The 26,167-nt window shown below is 46.8% G+C and overlaps 1 protein-coding gene across 1 annotated transcript in view; it reads right to left on the bottom strand.

The window, feature by feature from the left end:
* The window catches only part of Bcorl1 (BCL6 corepressor like 1), a 65,049-nt gene that overhangs the window by 32,240 nt on the left and 6,642 nt on the right, over positions 1–26,167 (bottom strand). The window contains exons 2-7 of the mRNA XM_010608004.2: positions 15,681–15,810; positions 10,179–10,269; positions 8,942–9,905; positions 6,526–8,831; positions 1,881–2,046; positions 226–306 (exon numbers count right to left, since the gene is read on the bottom strand). Coding sequence (XP_010606306.1) covers positions 226–306; positions 1,881–2,046; positions 6,526–8,831; positions 8,942–9,905; positions 10,179–10,269; positions 15,681–15,766 — 3,694 coding nt within the window. The 5' untranslated portion in view covers positions 15,767–15,810. The remainder of the gene's footprint in view (positions 1–225; positions 307–1,880; positions 2,047–6,525; positions 8,832–8,941; positions 9,906–10,178; positions 10,270–15,680; positions 15,811–26,167) is intronic.

Below are 26,167 nucleotides of genomic sequence, written 5' to 3'. Positions count from 1 at the left end.
AAAAAAAAAAAAAACAAAAAAAAACAAAAAACAAAAAAAACCCACAGGCAATGGGCAGAGCCCCCTGCTCCCACCCAGGACTCTCTCATCTCTGCACAGAGCCCTGGCACAAGGAAGCAAATTCCCAATTCCCCACCTCGGCCAACAGCAACATTATTCAACCAGTTGTTGTCTCCTTTTATAAAGGTACCAGGATAGGCCATGAATGGCCTCGGTCTTACTCACCAGACTGACTGCGTGTCCGGGTGCTCAGAACCACTGGGATGAAGTCACGGAAACTGCTCTTCGCTTTCTTTTCCAAGGAACCTGAATACATGGTTTCAGGGAAGAAGGCAGAAATATCACAACCAGAGTCTAAAAACTAGAAAGGTCACCTGAGAGGCTCAGGTGGGAAAATTGAGGAGAGTTTATTTGTTTGTTTTTGAGACAGAGTCTCACTCTGTAGTCCAGGCTGGCCTTAAACTCATAGGAGCCTCAGGCTCTCAAGTGCTAGGATTACAGGCATGTGCCATCATGCCCAACTCTGGGGCTTTATACTGACTCTATAGTCACCCTGGGTTACCCTGATACACTCACTTTATGCTGCTATCATATACCTATCTCCTTTAGGGAATGAGTGTGTCCTGTTGGGATTTGGGTTTTGGGAGGTTTCTTTGGTCTTGTTTTTTAGGACAGGGTCTCACTATGTAGTTTAGGCTGGCCACAAACTCATGACAATCTCAAGTACTGGGATTACAGGCATGTACCACCACGCCCAGCTGCCCTGTTGTTTTTGGTTTTGTTTTTGAGACAGAGTCTCACTATGTAGTTCAGACTAGTCTTGAACTCCTTATGTAGCCCAGGCTGGCCTCAAACTCTCATGATCCTCCTGCCTCAGCCTCCTAAGTGCTGAGATTACAGGCGTGTGCCGCCACACCCGGCTATCCTGTTGGGTTTTTGAAAAGTAGGAGTTGGATCATTTTCACTGACACCAAAAAAGGGAACGCACAGAATCAATAAAACAGCATGCCAGAAAGTAGAAGACCTGGTTGCCTGCATGACTGTAGGCTGCTGTACCTCCATGAAGTTATAACTCAGCTGGATCATATCCTGGTGGAGACAGCCTTGATGAATCCTAGTGAGGTGGGAAGATGGGATCAGGGGGCACTGAATACAGGAAAACTACTACCTGAGAGCAGACTAGAAGAAGCAAGTCATGTCAGAGGGACAATCCCATGGACAGGGACCACGCCATCAGGAATGCCTGACCTTCTTTCTCTCCGCAGTGAGGACACAAGAGGGACGATTTATGGCAGAGCACACATCCTAAATATTCTGTGCATCCCTAAATGATGAGGGTTTAGGATATCTCTAAAGCCTTCTTCCCAGCTAACTAGCAATTTCTTTGTTTTTGAAATGGAAGTTTTCCAGTAGAAATTGTCTAATTTCTCCTACACCTGTTTCTTCTTTGAGCCTAGACCCACTGCAGGGAATGGGCTGGCTACTCTGTTGTAGGAATGCCATCTGCCTGTCTGTGAGCCCCTCCTTTGGCCTTCAGAGTGTGTTATATGCTGGTGTGCTGAGCAGAACATGTCTCTGCTCCCTCCTCCCTTGTCTTTGATTTCAGAGATGTAAACTACTAGAGAAGAGGAAGGACACGAAGGAGGGGCGGGCAAGGGGGAGGGGTATAATAGAAGATGAATATGTACAAAGCATTATATACATGTATGAAAATGCCACAATGAAACCATTACTCAGTATAATTAATGCCCATTAGGAAAAACAGAGAAGTGTCAAGTCCATCCCCCTTCCAGAGTGAAAAAGATTTTCGGGTCTTAATCCCTCTATCCACACCAGCATGCCACAGCCCAGCCTGGAGGGCCAGGGCCTCAGGGGCCTACCTTCCTCGTGGCCATCAGCTCGTTTTCCTGGAGACTGGGACTCTGGCTTTGTTGGTTTCCGGTGCTTGTGCTTTCCCCTGACTCCATTGTGCTCTTTTCCTGAATCTGAAGCGCCTCTGGGGCTTTTCTTGGTTGGTTCCTGGGGATCGCCGGGTAGCTTCCGGCACTGTGGAAAGGTATAGAGAATCAGGTCTGATGTGTGAGTTTTGTTTTTTCAGAAAGCTCCCAGAGTTGAGCCATATGCCTGTTTCTGACACATGGGCGGGAAGTGCCCAGGCTGGGGTCCCAGAGGGCAGGGGCTCCAGAGGCCCCCCTGGACTGAGTCCAGGGCCCTTGCTGGTCCCCATTGGCATCAATACCCCATCACTTTAAAAAGGCCTACAAAATCTGCATTCTCAAGCCACTGAACGCATATCTAAAGTGATTTGAAGAGGTGCATGGGCTGGGGATTTAGCTCAGTGGTTCCGCCGCCTGCCTCACAAGTGCAACATCCCAAGTTCGATCCCCAGTAACAAAAAAAAAAAAAAAAGGTGCAGGCTGGGGGTGGTGATGTACATCTGCAATCCCAGTACTTAGGAGGCTGAGGCACGAAGATCACCATGAGTTCAAGACCTGCCTGGGCTACAGAGGGAGTTCAAGGCCAGCCTGAACTACATGGCAAGACCCTGAAAATAAAATAAAATGTCCGACGTCAGGCCCCATTCTTTCTGTACCCAAACACCAGTGGTCAGATAGGCATTAAACAAAAATACCTCTTCTGCAAACCGGGTGACTACATTATTTAAATAACTTCACTGTGAATGGTACAGACAACAACAACTGAAAATAATACTCAGTTTGGGCTAAGTCAAGAAAAACTCAATTTTCATGTAAATACCAGGGAACAGATTTAACTAAGGCAAGCAGATAAAAACACAGGGGTGATTCCCATCTTCCCATATTTATGAAACACAATAAAAAGGTCCGGGCATGGTTAATACCACCACCCCCAACTCTGCAACACTTTCAACTTTTCAAAAGTCTCTCATTTCTGTTATCTGATTTTATCTTCCCAACAACCCCGAGAAGAAAAGCTAACACTAGCCCCACAGAACAGAGAGAAAACTGAGGCTCCAAGACAGACGGTTGAATGACTTTTCCAGAGCAACACATGGGTAGTCACTTAGGGGCTACCACTTACCGGGCCACCCTGTTAGCTCAGTTGCAGCGAGGAAGCATTGAAGGGAGCTGGCTGAGACCCTAGACCTCCCGCCACCTCCACCACTGCCCCTCTGTACCAGCTCTCACTACTTTCCTTCCCTACTCACTTCCTCCACTGCTTTTGTTTAGCTCCTTCCCACCAACTGCCAGGGGCATCCCATCTTACGGCTGCACTCACACACTGCAAGAATGCTCTTGGCTTACCAGTCACAGATTCTTAAATGCTTTGAGGGCCCTCTGTGCCACTAGACAAGAAAAGGGGCAAAGTAGGGATTTCCAGCATCCTAGTATGCAGGGAGTGTGGAATAAGCAAAACTTTTGAACAAAGAAAGCAAGACTTAGAAGAAAAGGGAGAATTCAACCTGCCTGAGTTGTTTTTCTCCTAAAGCAGACCCACCTCACCTTCTAGAAGGTTAGTCACAGGCTAGATCCAACCAAGGGGTTGGCAGATATCTATGGCTAGATTGTTGAGGGGGTCTCAGTTCTCCAGGCACAGAGTCCTTATTACCAATCAGATCCCAAGAACTCCCCTATCCCATGAACTCGTCCTGTTTCTTATTCAGGAGAGGGCTGAGCTGAAACTCAAATTCAGTTTCTCCTTTTGCTTGCTGCCAGTTCCTACGAATCAAGTAGCTGGAGAAGGAAAGAACTGGGGAGGAAAGAGGCAGATAGGGAACAGTTGCTTAAAATCTGACCTTCATCAGGTATGGCCGGAGAAAAAGTATTTTAAACCACGGGGAATAAAACTAAATGCACATAAATTTGAACATGTCCTATTTATTTCTGAATATCATTTTTAGCTGGTTCTTTCAAGTATAGATCATTAACTTTGACTTTCTAAGATAGACAAAAACAAGTAAAACAGAACATCTAAAAAGGATTTCTGTCTCATCATCTGCAAGGCCAGTGGTGAAAGTAAAAATATGTTGTGCACTCCAATTTACGTGAAAAGGTTTGAGGGTGGGGAGATTGTGTAAGATGAATGTTCTGATTAAGAGAGGTTTATATATTTTCCAATGAATTTCAAAAAGAATGGGAAGACAATAAAATATACCCAGCATCAAATGAAGCACAATTTTCTGCTAGGGCTATGGTAGCTTATGTCTGTAATTCCAGCTACTTAGGAGGCTGAGGTAGGAGGATCACAAATTTGAAGCCAGCTCAGGCAAGTTAGAGAGACACTGTTCATCTCAAAGAGAGGAAGGGATGGTGCCTGTCTGCCATTGAGTCATCAGCAAAACATAGGCTCTAAAAGGACAGGAGCCACATTTATTGTTTGTAATATGAGTAATAAAATCAGCAGCCAACAAACCTTAACTGAGCACTTACTACTTGCCAGCTACTGTTTTAGGCACTTGGGTATTACCTCATTTAAATGTAACAAAAGCTTTACTGAGACATGCCATTCAATTCACTTATTTAAAGGTACAAGTCAGTTCTTTTCATGGAGTTACAGAGCTGTACAACCGCTGTACAACGGTCACCAGCTCCTCAGTTCTGTAACTTTCTTGTCACTCTGAATAGAAACTCCCCAAATTCCCTATTCTCCCGAGGCCTGGGCAACTACTTTCTGTCTGTATGAATTTGCCTCTTCTGGACATTTTACATATCCATCTCGTTTTATCTTCAAAACTCTAGGAGTGGGTACTATTGTTTCATTGCACAGATGAGGAAATAGAGGGTCAGAGAGACCAAGTACCTTAATGATATCACACAGCTAAGAAGAGGTGGGGTCAAAATTCAACCTCAGGCTCTGTGCCTAGCAACAGAGGGCAAGCCCCTCCCTAGCCCATTCTACATCCTCCTGCAGGTTTATTTTTGCCCTGGAGAGGGGTTGGCATATGGTGGCCACTCAACCAACACCTGCTAAACATTAATTGAGAGTTCCAGACAAAGAGAGTAGAAGAGAGTGTAGCAGAGTTGAAGAAGAACATGGACTTTGGAGCCAAAGCGACCAGACTTTGAGTTCCAGTTGTGCCATTTAACAGGTGTGTCACTTGGCTCACATAGCCTCTTGGAGCCTGTCTCTTTCACTTGCTCACCTGGAAAGTGGGTGTAGCATTTGCTTCATGGGATTATTCTACAAATTAATTCAGGCAACATGTAGAAAACACTCGGTGTAAAGAGTTCAATGGTATACATTACTAACACCAAGCAAACTTCAATTAGCCTGACCAAAAAAGCCATAGCTCTACTATGTCATGTCCTAGATTACTGAGGAAAACCTATCAAAACTCTGTCCCAGGAGTTCTTATCCTGGAGTCTGTGGGTGAGCTTTCTGAAAGGAGGTAGGTCTGCAAAGCCCCTGCAAGTATTGGCAAAGTTCTGAAAGCCATGTTTCTGGGGACAAGTTCATTAGTATCATCAACTTCTCAAAGACTTCTACAGTCCAAAAGTGACTAAGAACTTTTGCCAGAAATAACTCAGTGGCCCTCATACAAGAAATCAGCGCACATAGCAGCATCCAATATGAAGTCCTGTCAACCCAACTTCAAATTGCTCTGCATATTCAATGAACTCTACCCTCAATATTTCAAGAATTTCCTTAGATCACCAGTGGCCTTGGGAGGACCCATGGATTCAAACTGAATGCTCCAGGCCCACATTTTTGCCGAGGGCGCTGCCACCATCCATAGCCAAGCATGGATGGAGACACAGATACCTATCTCCCCTCCCCACCACATTGTCAATGCCTTCCAACACAAAGTTACCACTCAAACATGGGAGGGAAAGGAATCTGGTGGATTAGCCCAAAAGCCAATTGACTCTATTAGCCCACAAGACTCCATGCAAATCCTAAGCAGGGTTCTGAACTGGTACAAGGAATGACCCTGTCAGAGGCCCCTTTCCTCCCCAAGCTCCAAGTTCTCAAGGTCAGTAGTCAGTCATCTTGTAAAAGAAAAGGAAGAACAGCTATTTAGGGAAGAGGCTGTTCAGTGATCTCCCTCATCTAACCTTCTGTTTTCCAATCTTATCTGAAACAATGGTTTCCCTAGTTCTAGGATGGAATCATTTTCTACAGACTACAAAATACTAGCCAACCTCAGCTGGGTGTGGTGGCGCACGCCTGTAATCCCAGCACCTGGGAGGCTGAGACAGAAGGATTGCTTCGAGTTGGAGGCCAGCCTGGACTTCACAGTGAGCTCAAGGCCAGCCTGAATTACACAGTATGACCCTGTCTCAAACAAACAAACAAAAAGAACTACAAGCCAGCCTCACCCTAGACAAAAAACATCATATAGGGAGAACATGATTTAGAAAGCAGTCAGCAGGTGCAGGTCATATTCGCTTTACAAAAGCCTTCCTCCAATCTGGGAAGTCCATTCAGCCACTCAAGGATACTACACTCAGGGCAGGGCTCCAACACTGTAGAGATCTGCAGAGTGAAGAAGACCAGCAGGGTCTCAGCATCACCCTTGACCTCAGCCTAGGCACTCACACTCACCTTGGAGCCCAGGGAACTCTGGACTATGGGCTTGGCTTGTGGTAGCTGCTGCTGTTCCTCTCCTTCTCTCTCTTTGCCACACTTCATCTTCTTGGGTGGCGGAGATTCTGGCACTTCATCTGGCTGCCACTTGCTCTTGCAAGCAAAGACCCCGACAGTTTCCCGTTTTACTTGAGCCTGCACGGCCTTAGCCCGTGCTTCAGCTTGGCCCCTCTGTGGAGCTGCTGGGAGTCCATCGGCCCGGAAGCAGGTGGCTAAATTGAAGACCACATCACCATCCACCTTCTCCATTTTCACCCGCCCCAGGTCCACCTGGTTTCCAAGCTGCAAAAGCTCTGTGCTGGAGCCCCTCTTGCTGCTCGGAACCACATCCAAGATGAGTTCCTGGGGGTGGCTGTCATGAGGTAGCAAAGGCAGCTCAGGCATTTTGCGCAGGTTCTGGGGGGTGGCTAGGATCAGCTCATGGGACATGTAGGTGGCCAGTACTTGGTTCTTAGGTTTTGTGTCTCCTGCCAGCTTCAGGCTGCAAGCGGCCTGGGGGCCTTCCATCTTAGGAGTGCTATCAGAGCAGAGGTGGCTCTCTGATTCCTCAGACTCCTGATTCACTCGTATGTCCCCACTGCTAGGCTGAACGGACAGCGCCAGAGTCCCTGTCTGGGGGCTGAGAGTCAGGAGGACAGGGTTAACTTGTTCTTCATAAGGCTTGGCAGCAATCCGGCAAGTTTTGTTCTTTGCGACAGTGTCCTGCTCGGAAGTAAAGGGGCCCCCAGACCGTGGCTGCCCCTCAGGGAGACCATGTACAGCTTCACTGGAGCCAAGGGATGACACACCAGAAAACTCGGAAATAACGCTGGTGGGCCTGATGGGCACCCCCTGACTGGGGGTCAGCTGCCCGGCACTGGAAATGCCAATAGAAAGCAGAGACGTTTGGTGGTATGGTGACCAGCCGACAGGCAGGACCTGGGTGCTGGTGGGTTTCCCATTGACTGAACACCGTGGATAAATGTTTGCTGGCCCTGTAGGTTTCCACAGAGAGAGCTCCTTGCTTTGGCACCCCGGCAGCCCGGGGGCAATGCGGGCTGGGGTACAACGTGTTTTCACTGTGCTTGGCTGTCCCTCAGCACCAGACTGGCTGCCCTTTTTGCTGCAAGTGGCACCAGTACTCTTGGGCTCTCCTTGATCAATGATGGAGATAGGCTCCTGCTTGGGGAGATGGCGGGGATCTCGGTTGAGGCCCAGGTTGGGGTCCTTATTCAGCAGCAGAGATGCAGGCACTGGGTTAGCCACTCCCACATAAGTGCCGGGAATGGTGCTGATGAGCGCAGTGGAGTTTTTCACCCAGGTGCTCGGGTCCCCATTCCTCACGATCTCAGGGAAGATGACAAAGGGTGAGGAAGTGGGACCTAGGCAGGAGGTGACATTGCTGCCAGCAGCCTGGGTTGTGCGCTGAGACCTGGACAGGACTGTGGAGAGGAGGGCCTTGCTGCTGGTGTGCACAGGGGTCAACACAGGCATTGGAGGTGTTTTGCGCTGGTTCGGCAATGGAAGCTTCTGGCGGTTGGACTTGGAAGAGAGGTCAAGGGGCATCTCACTGCACTCAGGCGGAGAGGCCATCTCTCGCTCCAGCTGTGGAGGTGACTTGAGGGGAGAGAAGGTAACAGAAGCCCCTTCTGTTTGCTGCTCACCACCACCTGGCATCTTAGTGGGGTGTGGTGGGGCGGAGCTCCCACTGGGGGCTGGCAGCAAAGGCTGTGGAGTTGAAAGCACCTTGGCAGAAGCAGTGGTGAGGGAGGTATCTGCCAAAGGCCCGGGCACCCCCTCGGGGGCCGGCTGGGTGGTGGTGCTGCTGCTGGATGGGGAAGTGCAGGGGAGCCTGTTCACCTCCAGAGACACCAGCTTGGAATCAGAAGTCAGAGGCCGGGCCACAGAAAATGCGTATGGATAAGACCGGAGCTCCGGGGATGCCAACACGCCCGGGAGACACCTGTCCTGCAGGTAGGATGGCAGGACAGGAAGCGTAAGAGTGGAGGAGACCCCCAAGGTGGTTGGCAGTGTGGCCACACTGAGCGGCTGCCCACAGCTCGGAGGTGGTATATATACCAGCGGCTGGCTTGGGGTTAGCACTGTCCCTGGTTGAAAGGACAGAGGGACTTTTTGCATAGCTGGTGCCTGAGCTGCGGGAAAACACACTCGACTCAAACTGAAGGAGGCCGGGATGGGTGCCGAGGTGGGAATGGCAGTTGGTGTGGCAGCTGGCATGGGAGTGGGGGCCGGAGTAAAGATGGGGGCAGGGGTGGGTGCAGGCAATCAAACTGAAAGGCGGGGATGGGTGCCGAGGTGGGAATGGCAGTTGGTGTGGCAGCTGGCATGGGAGTGGGGGCCGGAGTAAAGATGGGGGCAGGGGTGGGTGCAGGCACCGGTGTAGGAGCAAAGGCCGGAATAAGGGTGGGGGTAGATGGTGGGCCAGAGGAAGGGGTCGGTGTGGGCATCGGCACAGACGGAGGGGCAGGAGCTGCTGGAGGTGTGGACGCCGGCATGGGAGCCAGAACTGGAGTGGGGACAGGAGCAAGGACCAAGGTGGGCGCTGAAGGAGGCACTGGGGCCTGGATCAAAGCCAAGGGAGGTGCTGAAACGGGGACAGAGAGAGGGGTAGGAGCAGGAGCCGACAGGGGTACTGGGCCTGATGGGGGAGCAGATGCTGGCACAGGCACCAAGACCGAGGCTGAGACGGAGAGGGGGTTCGAATCTGAGATGAGGGTGGGAACTGAGGGAGGTGCAGGAGCCAGAGCTGGGACTGGTGCTAGGGGAGAGGAAGGAGCTGCGACTGAAGTGGCAACTTGGACTGGAACCAGCCCGGAATGGGGCACCGGGGCTGGGACAGAAAGGGGAACCTGGAATGGATCAGGAACAGATGGGGGGACAGAACCTGAACCGGGAGCAGGGGGACAGATAGGGGCTGGCAACGGACTGAAGTTAGTGGTAACCAGAGGCAGGGTCCCCTCCACGGGGACTCCCGTTCCCAGAGTAGCCAAAATGAAAGTGTTCTTGTCCCCAACACCATGCCGAGAGTCCAAAGCCTTTACCCCAGGTGGTGAGCAGTCAACCTGTTTGCTCATCTGGGTGCTGAGGGGAGTCCAGGAGCACTCGGCTCTGCTGTTGCTGGCCTCGGGGCCGTCAGGAGTGGGCAGCTTGAGCCCGTCTCCTGGGCTGCTCAGTGGCACAAGGAGGCCTTCAGCTTCTGCTGCATTCCCAGCATAGTCCATTTTTGGCTGGGGATCATCAGGCTGGTCTTCTGACTTGTGCCCAAGTTTCTCTGTTGCACTGCCATCTGGGTCTGCCCCCCGGGCATTGCTGCCACTTCCAACTGCTGTGAGCTCCACCTGCAACGACAGAACAGTGTGACCATCTGACTGAGTTCCCTGCGGCTGGTGCAAGTGTCCTGAGGCCCCTGAGAGGCAACTGCTGGTCCTCTGTGCAACTCAACCAACTAGGTCTTGGTAGAAGAAAAGGGCAATGTCCAATTCCTGTCCCACCTACAGGAAATACACCATTGCTTCCTGGCCCCCTCGTCGGGGTGGCAGCCTGGGCACATCTTCCAAACAGCTCAACTGCTCACTTTGGTGGGCTACATGCAGCACCATACAGCCCCTTACCTTGGAAAAACTGCTGCTGACACAAAACTCCTGAGACCCAAAGTGCTGGCAGTCGCCTGTCGTGGACTCCTCATCAGAAAGAGGTGCTCTTCTGGCATGGAGACAGAACCAGAGGAGGGACATGAGATCAGTCCTGGACCACCACGGCCCCCTGCTTACCCTGGTTTGCAATAAACTTTGTCTCACTTTCTGTGGTTGTGTGGGTGGGGAGTGAATCACAAGGTACTGGGGTCCAGACCTCCCCACACAGCTTTGCAAGTTTCTGCAAAGTAGCCAGTTCTGACCAGACTCCCCTCTTTGGGCTGCTTATCCTGCTTTCTAAGGTTCTTGCCAAGCGCATGGAGGACCCTTCACCTTTTCCCCAGAACTCACTCATCAAAGTGACTCTTTGGGATGTACAGAACATTGCCCTAAGGGAACAAGATGTGAACCACCTCGGGTCTCAGACGGCATACAAAGCATATTCCTTTTAAATAGGATCTCATTCCGAGTCTATAAGGGAAGTAGGCTGAAGGCACCACATGGGTGGACAATCCTTTTCTGAAACAAATCCCCATCCCCATCGTGCTTTCAGGTCTAGCCTAAATCGGAATCATCACCCCTCCCCTTGATGAGCCTGACTAGGGCCAATACACCTTTACTAACACAAGAGAAAATACTGGCTCGGGGCCACCAGGTCACTGGGCACCAAGAGGCACACTAAGGACACTATTTCTTCCCTCCAAGGGACTTTTCCCTTTCTTGTACAGTTCTGCCTGGCTCCACCCTTCTTTCCCTCACCTACCCCTACCCCTTGTCAGTTCCCCACCCTCCCTCTGGCCTCTCAGCACCCCCACATTCTCTCCCATCCCCAAGGAAGGCCCTCAGGCCAGATACCCAGTTCAGGCTGGCATAGCCCAGAGGCCAAAGAAAGCTGGGTCCCAAAGAGGTAAACTCAGCTCTCCCACCACTTGCTCAGTCTTCTACATAACTTGGGTAAAAATCAGAAAATGGCATATCTTCAACCCGCAAAAAAAGGTGCAAACTGTGAAGGTAAAGCTGAAGAGAGGACAAATACCGACTCAAAGTTCAGGGTCTTTTGTGCAGTACTGGGGATTAAACACAGGGCACTTATACATGCTAGGCATGTGTTCCAGCCCCTTTTGTTTTGCTAATTAATTAAATAACAGTACTACAGTTTGAACCCAGGGGCTTTCCATTGAGTTACATCCCCAGAACCCCTCCTCCTTTATTGTGAGACAGGGTTTCCCTAAGTTGTTCGAGAGGGGCTTAAACTTGAGATCTTCCTGCCTCGGCCTCCCAGAGCACTATGATTACAGATGTGTACTAACATATCTGGTTAAAAGTTTGATATTTTAAGAACAGCAAGAACAAGTGGGGGTGGGGGTGATGACAAGTCAGGCATGGTGGTGCACGCCTGTAATCCCAGAACTCGAGGAGGCTAAGGCAGGAGGATAGCTATTAGTTTGAGGCCAGTTTGAACTACAGTGAGTTCAAGGCCAGCCTGAACCACACAGCGAGACCCTGTCTCAAAAAAAAAAAAAAAAAAAAGACACCATACTATGCCTGCCATAGGGAGGACACCAGCAAGGCACACGCCTGGGTAGGAGGGGCCGAGAAGGCCTCTTGGGTCAAAGAACAAAGCCCCAACATAAAAGCTGTGGCAAGTCTCCTGGGTAGGCAAAGACCAGGACTGCTTTATGAGCTCTTGGGGAGATGTACTGTGTTGGGTGTGCCCATCTTAGGAGGCTCATCCAGGCTCTAAAACAGCCCCTGAAGGAGCCAGCCCCCACCCCAGCCACCCTATCCAAAGGGACGTCAAGCTGTGCCAACACGGAGGAGGAGGGCCCTGCTAAGAACTCACTCCCTCCCACTGACACAGGGGCTCCCAAATTGTACCTGGGGCGAGAGAAGCAAAAAAGGCAAGGGGGATCACCGCGGGCCTCTCCCCACCTTTTCAGGGATCCAGAAGGGGCTAATGGAGGGGAAAGGCTTGTCCCCTTTAAAAGGCAGCTAGGCTGGCAGAAGTGGGAGGGTTCCACTGCTGGAAGTGACTGCTGGTAACAAACAGAAATGACTGTAAGGGAGGGCTTTTGAGAGATAGTTAGGGGGTTCTTAGGGAAAGGGAGGAAGGGACGGCCTGAGGGAAAGGGAAAACATACTTTCATATCAACTCCTGAGAGACCAGAAAAGCAGGACCTCCACCCAGCCTTGGGCCAGGGGGAAGCATGTTCCAACTAGACTTCCCAGGGACGGTTCTGGAGCAGCATGGTGGTGGTGGTGAGGGGAAACAAGCAGCAGCCCCCCTCGCCACCCCTCAGAAAGGTGCTATTTATTTACATTCTTTCCCTTCCCCATCATACAAAAGGGAACAACCCTGCCCAAAATCACACTTGAAAGCAGAAACCCTGCTCTTACAAACAAGCAGCCACCAAGGAACCACACAGCCAGACTAAGAGAGTCTGGTGGTCGCAGCAAGAGCAGCAGTCCTGACTACTCCAGCCATACCCATGCCTGCGTGCCAGCCCCTGAGGCTGGGGAAAATGTCACTGGGCCACCGTTCAAACTCACTGAGCGGAGGGAGATGCAGAACCCAGCAAATGTTTAAATCACTCCGATGAGGGAAGAGCCTGGGACAGAATGGCTTGCAAGGAAGTGGGACCTGGGGACAGTGGGTCCACTGGGCAGTTATGAGGGTGCAAGTGAGGATGGGGGCGGGAGTCAAAGCAGGCTCCATTCAGGACTGAAAACCAGTCCCGTTCTCTCCCCTCACCAGAGCCAGAGGACACTGGGCTGGGACACTCAAGGTTTCAATGAACTTAAACCAGAAGCAGCCACCACCTCTCAGGGTCATCTTCCTAATTATCATAGGCCAGCACCACTGTCAAACAGGACCTTTTTCACTTCCTGTTGGGCCTGTGCTCCTTGTAAAGGAAACATACAACCCAACATGCACAAAGCTCCTACCTCCCAGCCTCTGCAAGCTCTCCCTGCCTGGAGTTCCACCGTCCCTCAAAGACCACTTCACTCAAGCTGGGGCCTTCCCCACACCCACCATCCTCATCCTGTCCCAGGGGAATACCGAGCCGCACTTCAAGCTCCGACTCAGCCCTCCTATAGCCCAGGCTCAGACCACACCAGCTTCCCTTACTCCCAGGGAAGCCTGTCATTCTTTCTTTTTAAACACTAAGACTTGGGGGCAAAAGTCTGTCACTCTTGCATCTAGACTCCTATAAGATCTGTCCATGCCACTCTATGGCTTTCACCATCAGTGTATCATGACATAAATTTGTCCTCATTGTATTTAATAGACATTTGTTGACTGAAGAAATGACATAATACTAGAAAGGAAGCAAGCAAGCAAATTTAGCTGGAAGTTTGACTGGAGCCAGCCAGTCGGGGCCAGCAAAAAGCCCATGACCCTGTTCCACTGTCCTCAATCATAGCTGGTAAAGGCAAACAGGCTTCTACAAAAACTTTAAGAGTTAACTCCTTGAAGCAAGTTTTTAATTTTGTTTTTTGTTTGACACAGGGTCTCACTATGTAGTTCAGGCTGACCTTCAACTCACTATGTAGCCCAGGCTGGCTTTGAACTCACAGCGATCCTCCTGCATCAGCCTCCCGAGTGCTGGGATTACAAGTGTGTGCCACTACACCCGGCACTGATGCAAGTTTATACTCAAAGTTCCTAAGTTCTAGGAAAGGAAAGGGTGGAAGAAAATGGCTTTTAAATACGGTGAGATTGCATTTTGGAAATCAGCTGTAGCATGGCCTGGACTGTGGCAAGAAGGTGACAATAAAGGATGGAGGAGATCGGAAATGACAACATTTATAAGGCCATCCCAACCCCCAGGCATATATGGTAATTTAGCACCTCAGGAAAGGTACATAAGGAGGAAAAAACAGATTTTGAGCCCACTTCCTGCTCCTCTCTTGGCAGGGATGTAGAGTGGATGGAGAACCAAGGTAACTTGTTTACTGGTTTTTTAAAGGCTCTGGTCTACATCTTTGCATCAAAGCCTAAACTACTTATAACTAAATCAACACAAATTGCCAACTAATATTCACACTCATCAACCCCAGCACCCTGGCTTGCCATAAGCATCTAAGGACATACCTCATATGCGAGGGGAATACCCTTCTTCTGCCTCTCAGAAAAATTCTTATTTTACTTTTAGATTCTAAAATTTAATTCCTTTTAAGTCCATCTCTAACTTGTTCCTTAGTACAGAGAACATTAAGCTATCAGAAGCTAATGGCTTCAGAAAATAAAAAGGTCTACTCTCCTAACCTTAACCTCAGACAAGTACACACTTGTGCAATTGGGAGCAGAAAGAAAAAGTACATGAAAACACGGAGCTGAAGGTAGTGCTAAATGGTAAAATGGGTGCTTAGCATTTGCAAGGCCTTTGGTTCATCCCCAGCCTCACAAAAGAAAAGAACAGATCAAAACAAAGACATTCATTCCTTTCCCTTCTAAGTTAGCAATATACCTTCCTCCCTGATACACAGATGCTTCTTAGATTTACCTAAGATATGGTACATCTTTTTTTTTCTCTCTCTCTTTTGAGACAGAGTCTCACTGTGTATTCCAAGCTCACCTTGAACTTACTAGGTAAGTTCCCGGCCTCCAGCTCAGGGATCATCCTGCTTCAGACTCCTGGGTGCTGGGATTACAGGCATGTGCCACCACACCCAGCTAGATCTTTAATCCCTGGAAAAGTCCTATCATTCTGTGTTCTGGGGTGATTTATCTGATACATTTGAATTTAAACAGTTAATGGACTGAAACACCAGCAAACATTGGGAAGGCCATGCCTTCTATTGGAGAGGCATCACAGCCATTGCACATAGCCAAAGCTTAGAAAGTCAACTACTGCATAAAATTCAGATGCTCTTGCTATGTGGCATGATCAGGAAATGGCCTACCTTGGTCAACCAAACATTTTGATGAACAAAAAACTGAAAACACACAGATCAGGCAGGCATCAGCAACTCTCAATTCTGTATTAAAGCTATGGTCAGCTGTCTCATCTTCCTCTGATGCTTCCTAATGATACCAATTGCTGTTAGCCTTGAGGGGCAGGGAAGCACCGGCCACCAGAAGGAATGCCCACTGCTAGTCTCCAGTATGAAACCACCTTTCGTCCAGGCCTAGGCCAAGGGCCACAAATTATCTTACACATATCCTTGATCACCAAACTTTGATGTAGAAAATAAAAACTGCAATTGCCTGAGCTTTGCCTTATTCCACAATCTGACAGTTCCTAATGAGTAAACAGATACTAACTGGCAATGGTCACCTGCTAGCCTCTTTTGCCTTCATCTGAAAAGGGAAACCATGGCGGGGCAAGTTAGTCCCCTAGCCCCAGCCCCATTTCATCTCAAGAATATGAGAAACAACCAAGAGTCTCTTTCCCAGGCCTATGGCATGTGGCTATCCCCTGTGACCAGCTACCGCTCCTTGAAGGCCAGCAGCAGCCACCTTCAAAGTCTTCTCACCTCTCTTCGTTGATGCCACACATGCGAATCCGGTCAGAACTGGTCCAGTTGTGCACGCCGCTGTAGAGCGGTGCTGTAGAGATCATGACAGCCACTCACCACCAAATAGGACCTGCTGTGGCCACTCCCCCTGGGGAAAAAGAATCCCATAAAGTCAAAATTCAGAATGGGGACAGCTGCTTCCACAGAATGTGTGTGTGTGTGTGTGTGTGTGTGTGTGTGTGTGTGTCTCACACTGGGAATTAAACCAAAGGTGTTCACACAGAGCTATACCCCTGACTCCTTTTTTATTTTGAGGCAAGATCTGGATAAGTCACTTAAGTGGTCCAGGCTGGACTCTAACATGTGATCCTTCTGCCTCAGCTTCCCAGAGTGCTGGAATTATAGATGCCACGTCCAGCTTCACAGAGATGTTTCAACAAGGGTAATTAGAGCATCAAAATGTTATTCTCACAGGCCAGCCCACTAAAGAAAGTGAAGGTCCATAGGGACAATAATGCACTAGTTTTCTAGGAATCTATCCATTTCAGGATGATGCAAAACACACTGTTAATCACCTACAACAGTGTTGGCAAACCTTTTACAGCTTTCAGTGATAACAAACAGCCCGCTGTGGCAAGAGTGCCATAGGTTCGCCACCACTGGCCTAGAATGATTCTTAAATTCTCTTCTAAGACATCCTGTATATGCATGAGTGTTTCAGGAAATTCGATCTGTTGCAAACAAATGAGATGACAGTATATTTTTCTGCACACCTTTAGCCTAAGCAACTAGAATCAAAAGGTCATACCCACATGAATATTGAGTGCATAGCAAGACAACTGGGGGTCCTTTTCACTTCTGCTCTCTGAGTACTGAAGGACTTGAGTGATGCAGCCTATTTAAGCTCTCCAGAGGAAGCACACACTTTCTTTAAAGCCCTTCAAAAGTACTCTATTCTGCCTCCAAGTTTGGACACAATGCATCCACATCTAATGTGGTGGAAAGCTCCCTCCACATCAAGTGAAGGAAAGGCTCCCTGTATTCTGACCCTAAGCAAGCAAATAACAAACAAGCAAATAACAAACAAGCAAATAACAAACAAATCAAGAACCTTCTGTCTTGTCCCTTCCTATTAGCCTGTTATCCTTATGTTATCCTTATGACCTACCACCCCCTGCACCTATGTCTCGCTCTCACTGCTGACAGCCACTGCACAGGCAATTCACCTTCTAGAGAAAAGAAGAGTGTCACAAAAACAGCTTTATCCAGTGAGTCTGTCCTGAGACCCTGAAACTCTTTGAGTTAACTTACTAGCTAAATCCATATTTATCAACGCTCAGCTGAATAGAACCCTACAGCGATCAAAATTTTCTGCTTTCTTTCAACTTTCTGAAGAGGCAGATCATAGTAAAATATAGTCAATCCAGCACTTACTCTGTTTACCCTTCTTTCAATTTTCAGCAACTGTTCTTACTCAACTTATTTCACTTATTCAACAAATATCTCCTAAGCTCCGCCTTTCGCCAGAACTGTCCTAGGTACTGGGGACTCAACAATAAACACAACAGACCAAAATCATGCCTGCAGGGTGTTTATGTTCTAGAAAGATGAGGTGACAATAAGTATGTTAAGGCATTCTATGTACAGGCTCAGGGGATTGGGGACAGTGCAGGGTGTGTGTGAGTGAATGGGTTATGATTTAAAATAAGGTGGTCATGGTAGGCATTGCTGAGAAGAAAACATTTCAACAACTTAAAAGAGGTAAAGAAACAAGCAATATAGGTATCTAGGGGAAGAGAATTCCAGGGAGAGCAAAGGTCCTAAGGCAGGAGCCTGCTAAGATCAAGGAAAACACAGGAGGCCAGTGTAGCTGGACCTGAGGGAGGGAGGTGCTAGGGAAAAAGCATAGCAGAATATAGCCGCCCACTCCATTCCTGGGCCTCATCCTGCCCCCTTCTCTGTGCCAGCCAAGGGACATGGCTGCCCTCACTTTTTCTTTGTACTTCTCCTCTCTTTGTTTTCCTAGCCCGAGGCTGGCTGGCCTCTCTGAGACCCATCTTTCCTGATACCTACACTAGAAACCTGGGCATTCAATAAGGTCTGAGCCCCTGGCTCTCCATCGCTCCTTGCCTCTGCCACCTTCTCCCATGTCTTCCTTTCCATGTCTATCTTCCTTAGTTCACTCTGCCTCATCCTAGCTTCTTTCCTGCATCCTCACCTTTCTCTTTCCCCTATTATTCTCCCAGCTGTCTCTCTCCCTCTTCTCTTCTATGGGTACAATCCTTTCTCCTCTTCCTTTCTTCCAACTTTTCTTTCCAGTCTCTCCCTCACTTTATCTCACCTTTCCCATTTCCCTGCGTCTCCAACGACTTTCTCCTCCTCCTTCCCTTTCTCCCTCCTTGGCTTCCCCCCTCCACTCTGCCCCCCACCCCGCATTCAACTCCTTCTCTAGTCTCTGGCTTCATCTTCTTCCTCCTACCATCTTCCCGGCTCTCTCCAGCTCTCCCCCATGCCTCTCTCCCTGCATGTATACTGTATTTCAGCCCTGCTCCTCCTTCTCTTTCATCTATGAGCTCTCAGAGTTTCAACTCCCCCTTGGGTGTACAGATGACTTCCAGGTCTGTATCTCTAGCCCTGACCTCTTTCCTTAGGCCCAGATCAGAATTCCCAGCTGCCACCAACTTGTTAAATGGATGCCCACAGAGCCCCTCAAATTCAACAGGTCTCAAACCAGATTCAATAGCTGTTCCCATACACCTCCCCCTCCCCTAACCCCACACCCAGCACATTTCCTATCTTAGTTAATATCACAACTATCCCCTAGCCTGCAAATTTCTTTAACTCCTCTCCCCCATGATCCAGATCCAGTCAGGAGTCAAGCCCTGATAAGGCCATCTTCCTCCTCTCCTTCTACCCTTTTGCCACTATCCTTGTGCAGGCCCTCATCATCTCTCACCAGGAACATTACGCTGGCCTCTTAACAGCTCCCTCGGCCTCCCATCTCTTGATTCTACAATCAATTCATCTTCTAAAGCGGCAGTTCAATCAGGCCTCCCCCTCCCTTGTCTTCCTGGTCAAAAGCCATCAGAATCAAGCCCGAATTCTTAGCAAAGTCTTCAGGGCCCTCAGGAACCTCAAGAGCCTCAAACCTCCTTTCCAGGCTCCTCTTCTGTCACCTCCTACCACTTCCCTACCATGCTAGCTCCTGACTCGGCCCTACACAAATCATAGTTTCAAGACTATGCTGCTTCCTCACTCTGAAATGGCCACTCCCTGTGTCCCTTTTTCTGTCATCCCCAAGGCCTAGTTTAATGCCATTGTGTCACTCCCCCTCACCAAGCCCCAGCCCAGATTAGTTAACCTCTCCTTCTTAGGTTCTCCACAAATGTTTCAATTCCTACCTCTGCCCTGCACTGATTCTCCTCTTCAGTGTGGTTACTTGGAGGTGTGGCATGTCTGTCTGCCCCACCAGACAACCGCTTGTGGTAAGAAATAATCATTCTTCATCTCTGGTTCCTCAGGAATACCTTATACATAGTAAGTACTCCGAAAATGGATGCCATTCAGAACTGAATTCTGAATGAGAATTGAGATGGTGACCCAGAGAAATCACAGGAAGCAAAATCAATCCCCCAAAAAGTCCACCATGCTTGCTTACTATAGAAAAATTGTGCATTACAAAAAGCACACCTTCCCAGGCTGCCTGATTCTACTCCAGCATCTTTGAGCTTTTTTGCACCTCTGTAAAGGGCAGGTAACTAATGGCTATGGAAACTCTGTCTTATCCCATAGACTTGGGACTGACTTCCCTTCCCACTGTGGAAAACCCAGTTTTGCCTCCATTTGCAATTCAATTCCTTTAATTCATATGAATTTGTGATTTTTGACTTTTTCTTTGATCTCCATATAACATCTGTCTGGTTCACATGTTGACTAACGAGTAAAATAAAATCTTTAACATGTGTTCATTTTTATATCTGTACAACAGTCACGATGTTTTACCTTTTCTAAAAATTATCTTTTAACATTACTGAGACAGTTGCGTGGGTTAGCATAATTTTAGAAAGTTTTTAACAAGGACCCCATCCCCTGAACATCCTGGTTAATGAAGTTTTGATTGTTTCTTAGAATATCTTGGAATATCCCAAGATTAAGACCCAACAGCTCAGCTTGTTGGCCTATACACTAGGCACTTTTTCATCTTTTCTCTCCCTGAAACATTAAAGGACTTGGGCACTGGAAGGGGTCATTTTCACCATATAATGAATTTCAACATGAAGTACAAGTTTTAGTTGCTATCTAAATATCTATTTGCAGCAGGTTTGTCCCTGACCAAGGATTTTTCACTCTTGGGTTTATTTTTGTTCTTTTTAGATGGAATTAGTAGTTTGTAGGGTCTGGAGCAGAAACCATTGGGGAAATCCCAGCATTCAGAAACAGGACAATATATACTATCCACCAATAAAGAGTTTTCAGTACAAAAAGAAAAGGAAAACCAAATTAAAACCAAACACGGACATGATACAGATTTTATGACTACCTAGAGAGCGAAAGTGATATTCAGTATCTCCATTTTCACAAGATGCTGATGATGGTGCATCCACGTAAGGCCTGGCCTCCCAAACTTACATCATGAGTTTATCAGAGCAGCACCCCCATGCATCTGAAGCTCACTGTCCACTGTTTAACAAGAGCCTTTGTGGATGAGTGGAGAGGAGGGTGGAAGCATGGGGAGGAAGAACACAGAGCTAAACTGTCCACAGAAGAAAGCAAAATCACTCTAGTCAGAAAGAAAACCAAGGGACCACCTAATGTGGCACTAGAGAACAGATTCCTGACAACAAGGGGAGTTGGGATGCACAATGATAACCAAAATTTCCCAAGTCAGAATCACTAAGGGGCTTGTTCCAAATAGGTTCACAGGTCTCAAGTCTTGGACATTTTGATTCAGTAGGCTTATGGTTTTGTTTTGTTACATCATATCCAATGCAAACTACTACCAACTGCAAACTACTCAGGGGGAGGTGAGCAAAAAGGGAAAAGCTTCCACATACACTCCTACACTCCATGCCACACTCAGTGAGTTTCACCAGTGTATATACTTGCGTACCAGCCTACTTTCACTCAGGGCACCCGCACACATGTGCTTGCTCTCGCGCTCTCTCCCTCTCCCTCCCTCCCTCTCTCTTCTCTCCAACTCTCCTCTCCTCTCCTTTTCCTCTTCTCCCCCCACGTCTCTCTCTCTGTCTCATGTGTGGGAAGTATCACATCAAAGGCAAAGTTCTAAAAAAGAACTTGGGAGAACCTGGTAATTCCAAATGACCCAGGAAGCAAATACCTCAAAGGAGTTTCCCAGGTGTCACAACCATGTAATTGTTAAGAAACAAACAGCTGCATGGCCCAAGAATCAAATGCTGGTCACTGAACGTAGGACCACTGTGAGGTCTTCCCATTTTGGGGCAAATAATTCAAAAGTCATATCCAGATCATGGTGAGGACAAAGGAGAACATATGTACCACCAACTCAAAGCAATAAACATGGCTGAAAAAATAGAAATGAAAAATAGAATGAAAAAAATAGAAATGAAACTTTTCAGTTTTTTCAGCACACGCACATAGAAGCAGAAGGACCAACCGAGAGCCAAGGAAACACATCCAACAAGCGGGCAGCAGAGAGCAAGTAGTCAGACATAATCACCACTCTATGGAACAGAAAACCAAGAGGAGAACAGGCTAAATGGAAGAGCAATAACTTTACAGCTAACTTGAAGGTGAGCAGGTAGTAGAAAAGAAACCATAATAATACAGAGATTTTTTTTAATCCAATAGAAAAAAAACTCAATTAGAACACAAGAGTAGGTATGAATGACATAAAAGAGAAGCCCATGACATACAATAACCAAAACGGAAAACATGAAATAGGGGAACCTGAAATATTTCACCATCATGGGCCAAACTGAAACGCTGTGGGGAAGCACTGAAGAGAGACATCTTAGAAAAGTTTAGAGAGAATATGCTACCAAAAGGGGAAGTACAACATCAAATTATAGCCCAAGTCCATGTTGGAGGAGTTAGTAATAGGGGATGGGTAGCACTAAAACCCAAAGATTTTACAGATGGGGTAGAATTATTTTGTTTTGCTTTGCTTTGTTTTGAAACAAAGATGCCAAAACCACCAGATTTCACAACAATTACAAGCAAAAGTATGGTCATCACTGGGCCTATGAGGAAGAGAAGGTCATAAAAGGAGGTTACAGAGACCATCTATATAACAAATGTTTTATACCCAAGAAGTCATTATTTTTAAACTTTTTAACCTTGAAAATGACCAGACAGAGTGTTCATCCAGTTAATAAGTGTTCTGGAATCATATAATGTCCTCTGTGGCCAAACACCCCTTAAGTACTAAACAAAGCTGGCAACATATAGGACCCAGCTGGGCGGGCCCTTGTCATCCCACAGCATGAAACCTGCCTGTTTCCTCATGGTTGGACTCTACCATCAAGATGGTAAATTAGAGTGGGGCCTGGTGGTGCACACCAGTAATCCCAGCACTTGGGAAGCTGAAGCAAAATGATTGCCGTTGCAATGTGATCACAAGGCCAGTCTAGGCAATATAGAGAGTTCAAGGCCAGTCTGAACTACACTGCATGACTCTGTCTCAAAAAAGACAAAACCAAAACCAAAACCAAAAAGTGAAGAAACCCAAGATTAAGAAGGTCTCAGTTAAACTAAACCTGGTACTATTCTCCCAGGCTCCTTTTGACTTACACAGCCTGGTGACCTGGAAGCAATTATGACTGTAAAAAATGAAGGAGCTGGAAAATATTCATCTTGAAGTCTGGCCCTGAATCTGCCCTCAAGAGGACAGGCGTGGCCAGTAGACAGTTTAAGAAGGAGGGTTAGTTCAGTGATGACTAATAGGAAAAGAAAACCAACTTTGGAACCTAATGATCCAATAGAAAACCAGATCTCTGGGTCAAGCTCCCATTAGACAGAGACAAACTTCACAGAAGCAAAGGAGAGGCCACGCCATTATCCCACTTTGCGGAAAGCACATCAAAGAAACACACCCTCAAGATGACCAGAGATCCAGGAGACAATGAGATTCCAGGGCTACAATTAAAAGGCCATGACTTACACCCAGTCAGTGCAAGACCCTCAAGAGAAGTCAGAACTTCTCAAAATTAACTCTCCCTGGCTTTCGATGTGGAGTTCTTACCAGAGATCTCACACTCCTTATTCCTCTGCCTCCTTCCATGTATATTCAGCAGGAGACACTTTCCTGTTTTCCCTCCTTTATAACATACCCTAAACTCTACTTCCTAATGAGAAAGTCTCCTCAATTTAAATTGTTCTATTTTAATCACTTCCCATAGAAAAATATTCGTATATTCTCCTTAGGCTTGCCCCCCAATAATTGTACCCCTCATCTTTCCCTACCACTGACCAACTATCATTCCCTGAAACTCAAGAGTCCCATATACATGCCTCAATCACTTCATTCTGCTTCCCTTCATGTAAAGCAGGTTCCTCTACCACCACACACAACCGTATACTCACACACATAAAATCAACTTGAAATAATCCACCAGTTAATTTAAAGGAGGACCAAGGCCCTTTGTGCTGCTCTAACTTTCTGTCTGACTAAATCTATTCTAGCACTTTCTAGTTCCCCTGAGTTATTTTTTTTCCTAACCAAATATTTCCACTGGTGTCTATCCCAAGGGATCAGATTTATCAGGGACAATGCATCCTGTTCCCAGATAAACTAATTCCTGTATTTACCAAGAAGTCTTAAGTAGTTGCCTGTACGTAGTTCTAGCACAGACACCTTCAAAGACAATTTGGATAGCTCTGTGTTTAAAAATCTTGCCTACAAACATTTATGAGATTGGATACAAAGGAACGTTAACTGTCTGTTGAGCACGAGACCTTATTCATTCAAATAAATGTAGTTACCTCCAACGTAGTCACCTTGGAAGGCTGGACATTCATTCATTCAGTAACTGAGTGGCCAAAGCTTCAATCTTCCTGGAGCTCCTAATAGCAATACCAACTTAACCCATCCTTATACCCTTTTCAATCTCCTCACTATCGATGCTGAGTCCCATCCTTTTATGGGTGATTTGATGTTCAGGAACATCCAAAACCCATTGGGAAGCACTTAATTGAACAGCAGCAGTATTAAACACAACCATCTAATTAAGCAGCACCTTGGAAAGTGATATACTCCAAGACTCACAGCCTAAATTGGGGTGGAAACCTTGGAGAGCACTTCCAGTCCCCACTTCTCAGCAACCTCATATCATCAGTCCATTTACCACAGCATATGCCAAAGTGGGGATAAGCTAGTTTCTGCCCAAAACCAAGCATAACATGAAAGCATTTAAAGGGACCAGAGATAATCACTTCAGATGATAGGTTTTGTTTTTTTTTTACTTACATGTTCATACTACCTAATAGTTTTAGCTTGCTTACCCACTGCCATGATACTTTTTTCCTATCATTCAAATAGTACTCATTTCCATTTCTTGCTGTAAAGAAATTACTGCATTTAAGGGAAACACCTCATCACAGCTTTATACTAGCTCTAGGGTCTAGTTATGATTTTGTACTACTCCTGGATGCCAAAAATACCTAGAAAACTTAAAACAGTCATTGTGAAATTAATCAGTCCTTTTCAAAATGCAAAGCCACCTCAAAATATCACCTTAAGTAACTAGAGTTATTTTTTGAGTACTTTTAATTTCTGCTAGACCAAAAATAAGGTTGGCTTTCCTTAGTTTTGGTCTTCCACAGGATTCTGTGAATATTTAGCATGTCTTTTACACTTGAGTGGAATCTTTTTCTTTCTTTCTTTCTTTCTTTCTTTCTTTCTTTCTTTTTTGGTATCAGGGATCGAACTCGGGTCCTTGTGCTTGCGAAGCAGGTGATGGAACCACTGAGCTAAATCCCTGGCCCTGGAATCATTTTAATATGACATTTGAATCCCTTTTGTGATGCTTCTATGTCCTTACCATGGATTGTGACAGCCCTCTAGTGTCGCCATTTCAGTACACTACATTTATGATATGACATTTTTCATCTAAAGAGGATTCTTCCTCACTCAACTTTTGCTTTTTTTCTTTTTAAGTCTCCAGGACCTTGTATACAAGTATTTGGAGAGATCATGATCAGGTCATTTTTTTCCATTCTTTCACCTCAGATCAGACTCAGCTATGAGTTCAACTAATTTTAAATATAATATTTATCCCAAGGTAATCTATGTCCTTTTCATGACACAGTATTCACTCAAAGAATTTCAAACTCTCAGTAGTAACTCAAAAAAATAAAATGTAAATGTGGGCCAGGGATTTAGCTCAGTGGTGCTGCCGCCTGTCTCACAAGTGCAAGGTCCCGAGTTTGATCCCCGGTACCAAATAAAAAGTATTAACTCAACCTGCTACCAATCCTCAGGCTTAATTCCAATAGTGTCCACCATGATACAAGGGATACAGTACATGTTCAGTAAATAATAACTTGCTAAAGTACTGGGGAAAACCAAAACCATCTCTGTGTCATATGGAGACCAACCATACCATGTAAAAAGCATTTTCCTTTGTCTCACATAAGGCTTTACTTCTTTGTTTTATCTCCATGATAAAGACAATAAACATAAATAAGACTGGACCAGAAAAAATAATAAAATCAACTTCTCAGTGCGCTTTAGCCACAGCTAATTTTGAAATCCAGCCAGTTTATGAACTGCCTTCTGCCACTGTCAGTAGATACGTGCTCAGGGAACAACTCATTTTAGTATTTGCCTAAACAGAATATAAATAGGCAGGTAAATCTGCTAGGGGGGGCAGGTAGAGAATAGTAATGTATTTCCAAAGTCAAGCAGAAATTATTAATTTGTCAACAAATCTATCGTTTTCGTTTGGCCTATCATCTGTTTTTCCCTACACTGGCACAGCTAACAGAGAGACTATTGGCACCACAGTCTACTCTAGCTACAGAGAGGAAATCTAGTTTATAGCCCACTACTTTCTTCCACTCAGAAATTAGGTTTGGGGAACCCAGAGCTATCTGGGCTACTATTCTCTCCCATTTAATCATTGATAAATATCCTTGTCATAGAGCCACACCAGACCCGTGCTTGATCTATCAGCTTCTGTAGAATTTCCAGATGTCAGAAACAGCTGGACAGCCCAACCAGTCACAATTAAGCACAGCAGCCCTTTTCAGACGGCAAGGTTTAAAAAAAAATGTCACCCAGAGCCGGGGATTTATCTCAGTGGTGCCGAGCCTGCCTCGCAGGTACAAGGTCCTGAGTTCAATCCCCAGTACCACAAAACAAAAAACATGTCACCCAACCAGATATGGTGGTGAATGCCTGTAATCCCAGCACTCTAGAGACCAAGGCAGAAAGACTGCCACAAGTTCAAGGCCAGCTTGCACTACAAAGTGAGACCCTGTCTCAAAAAAAAAAAAAAAAAAAAAAAAAAAAAAAAACCCACAGG

This window comes from Fukomys damarensis, unplaced genomic scaffold, assembly GCF_012274545.1.
Source record: "Fukomys damarensis isolate Sample0158 unplaced genomic scaffold, DMR_v1.0_HiC HiC_scaffold_39, whole genome shotgun sequence".
In the NCBI taxonomy this organism is placed as follows: Eukaryota; Metazoa; Chordata; class Mammalia; order Rodentia; family Bathyergidae; genus Fukomys; species Fukomys damarensis.
Note: the sequence above shows the minus strand (reverse complement) of the source record. Positions and strands in the feature narration are given on the sequence as shown.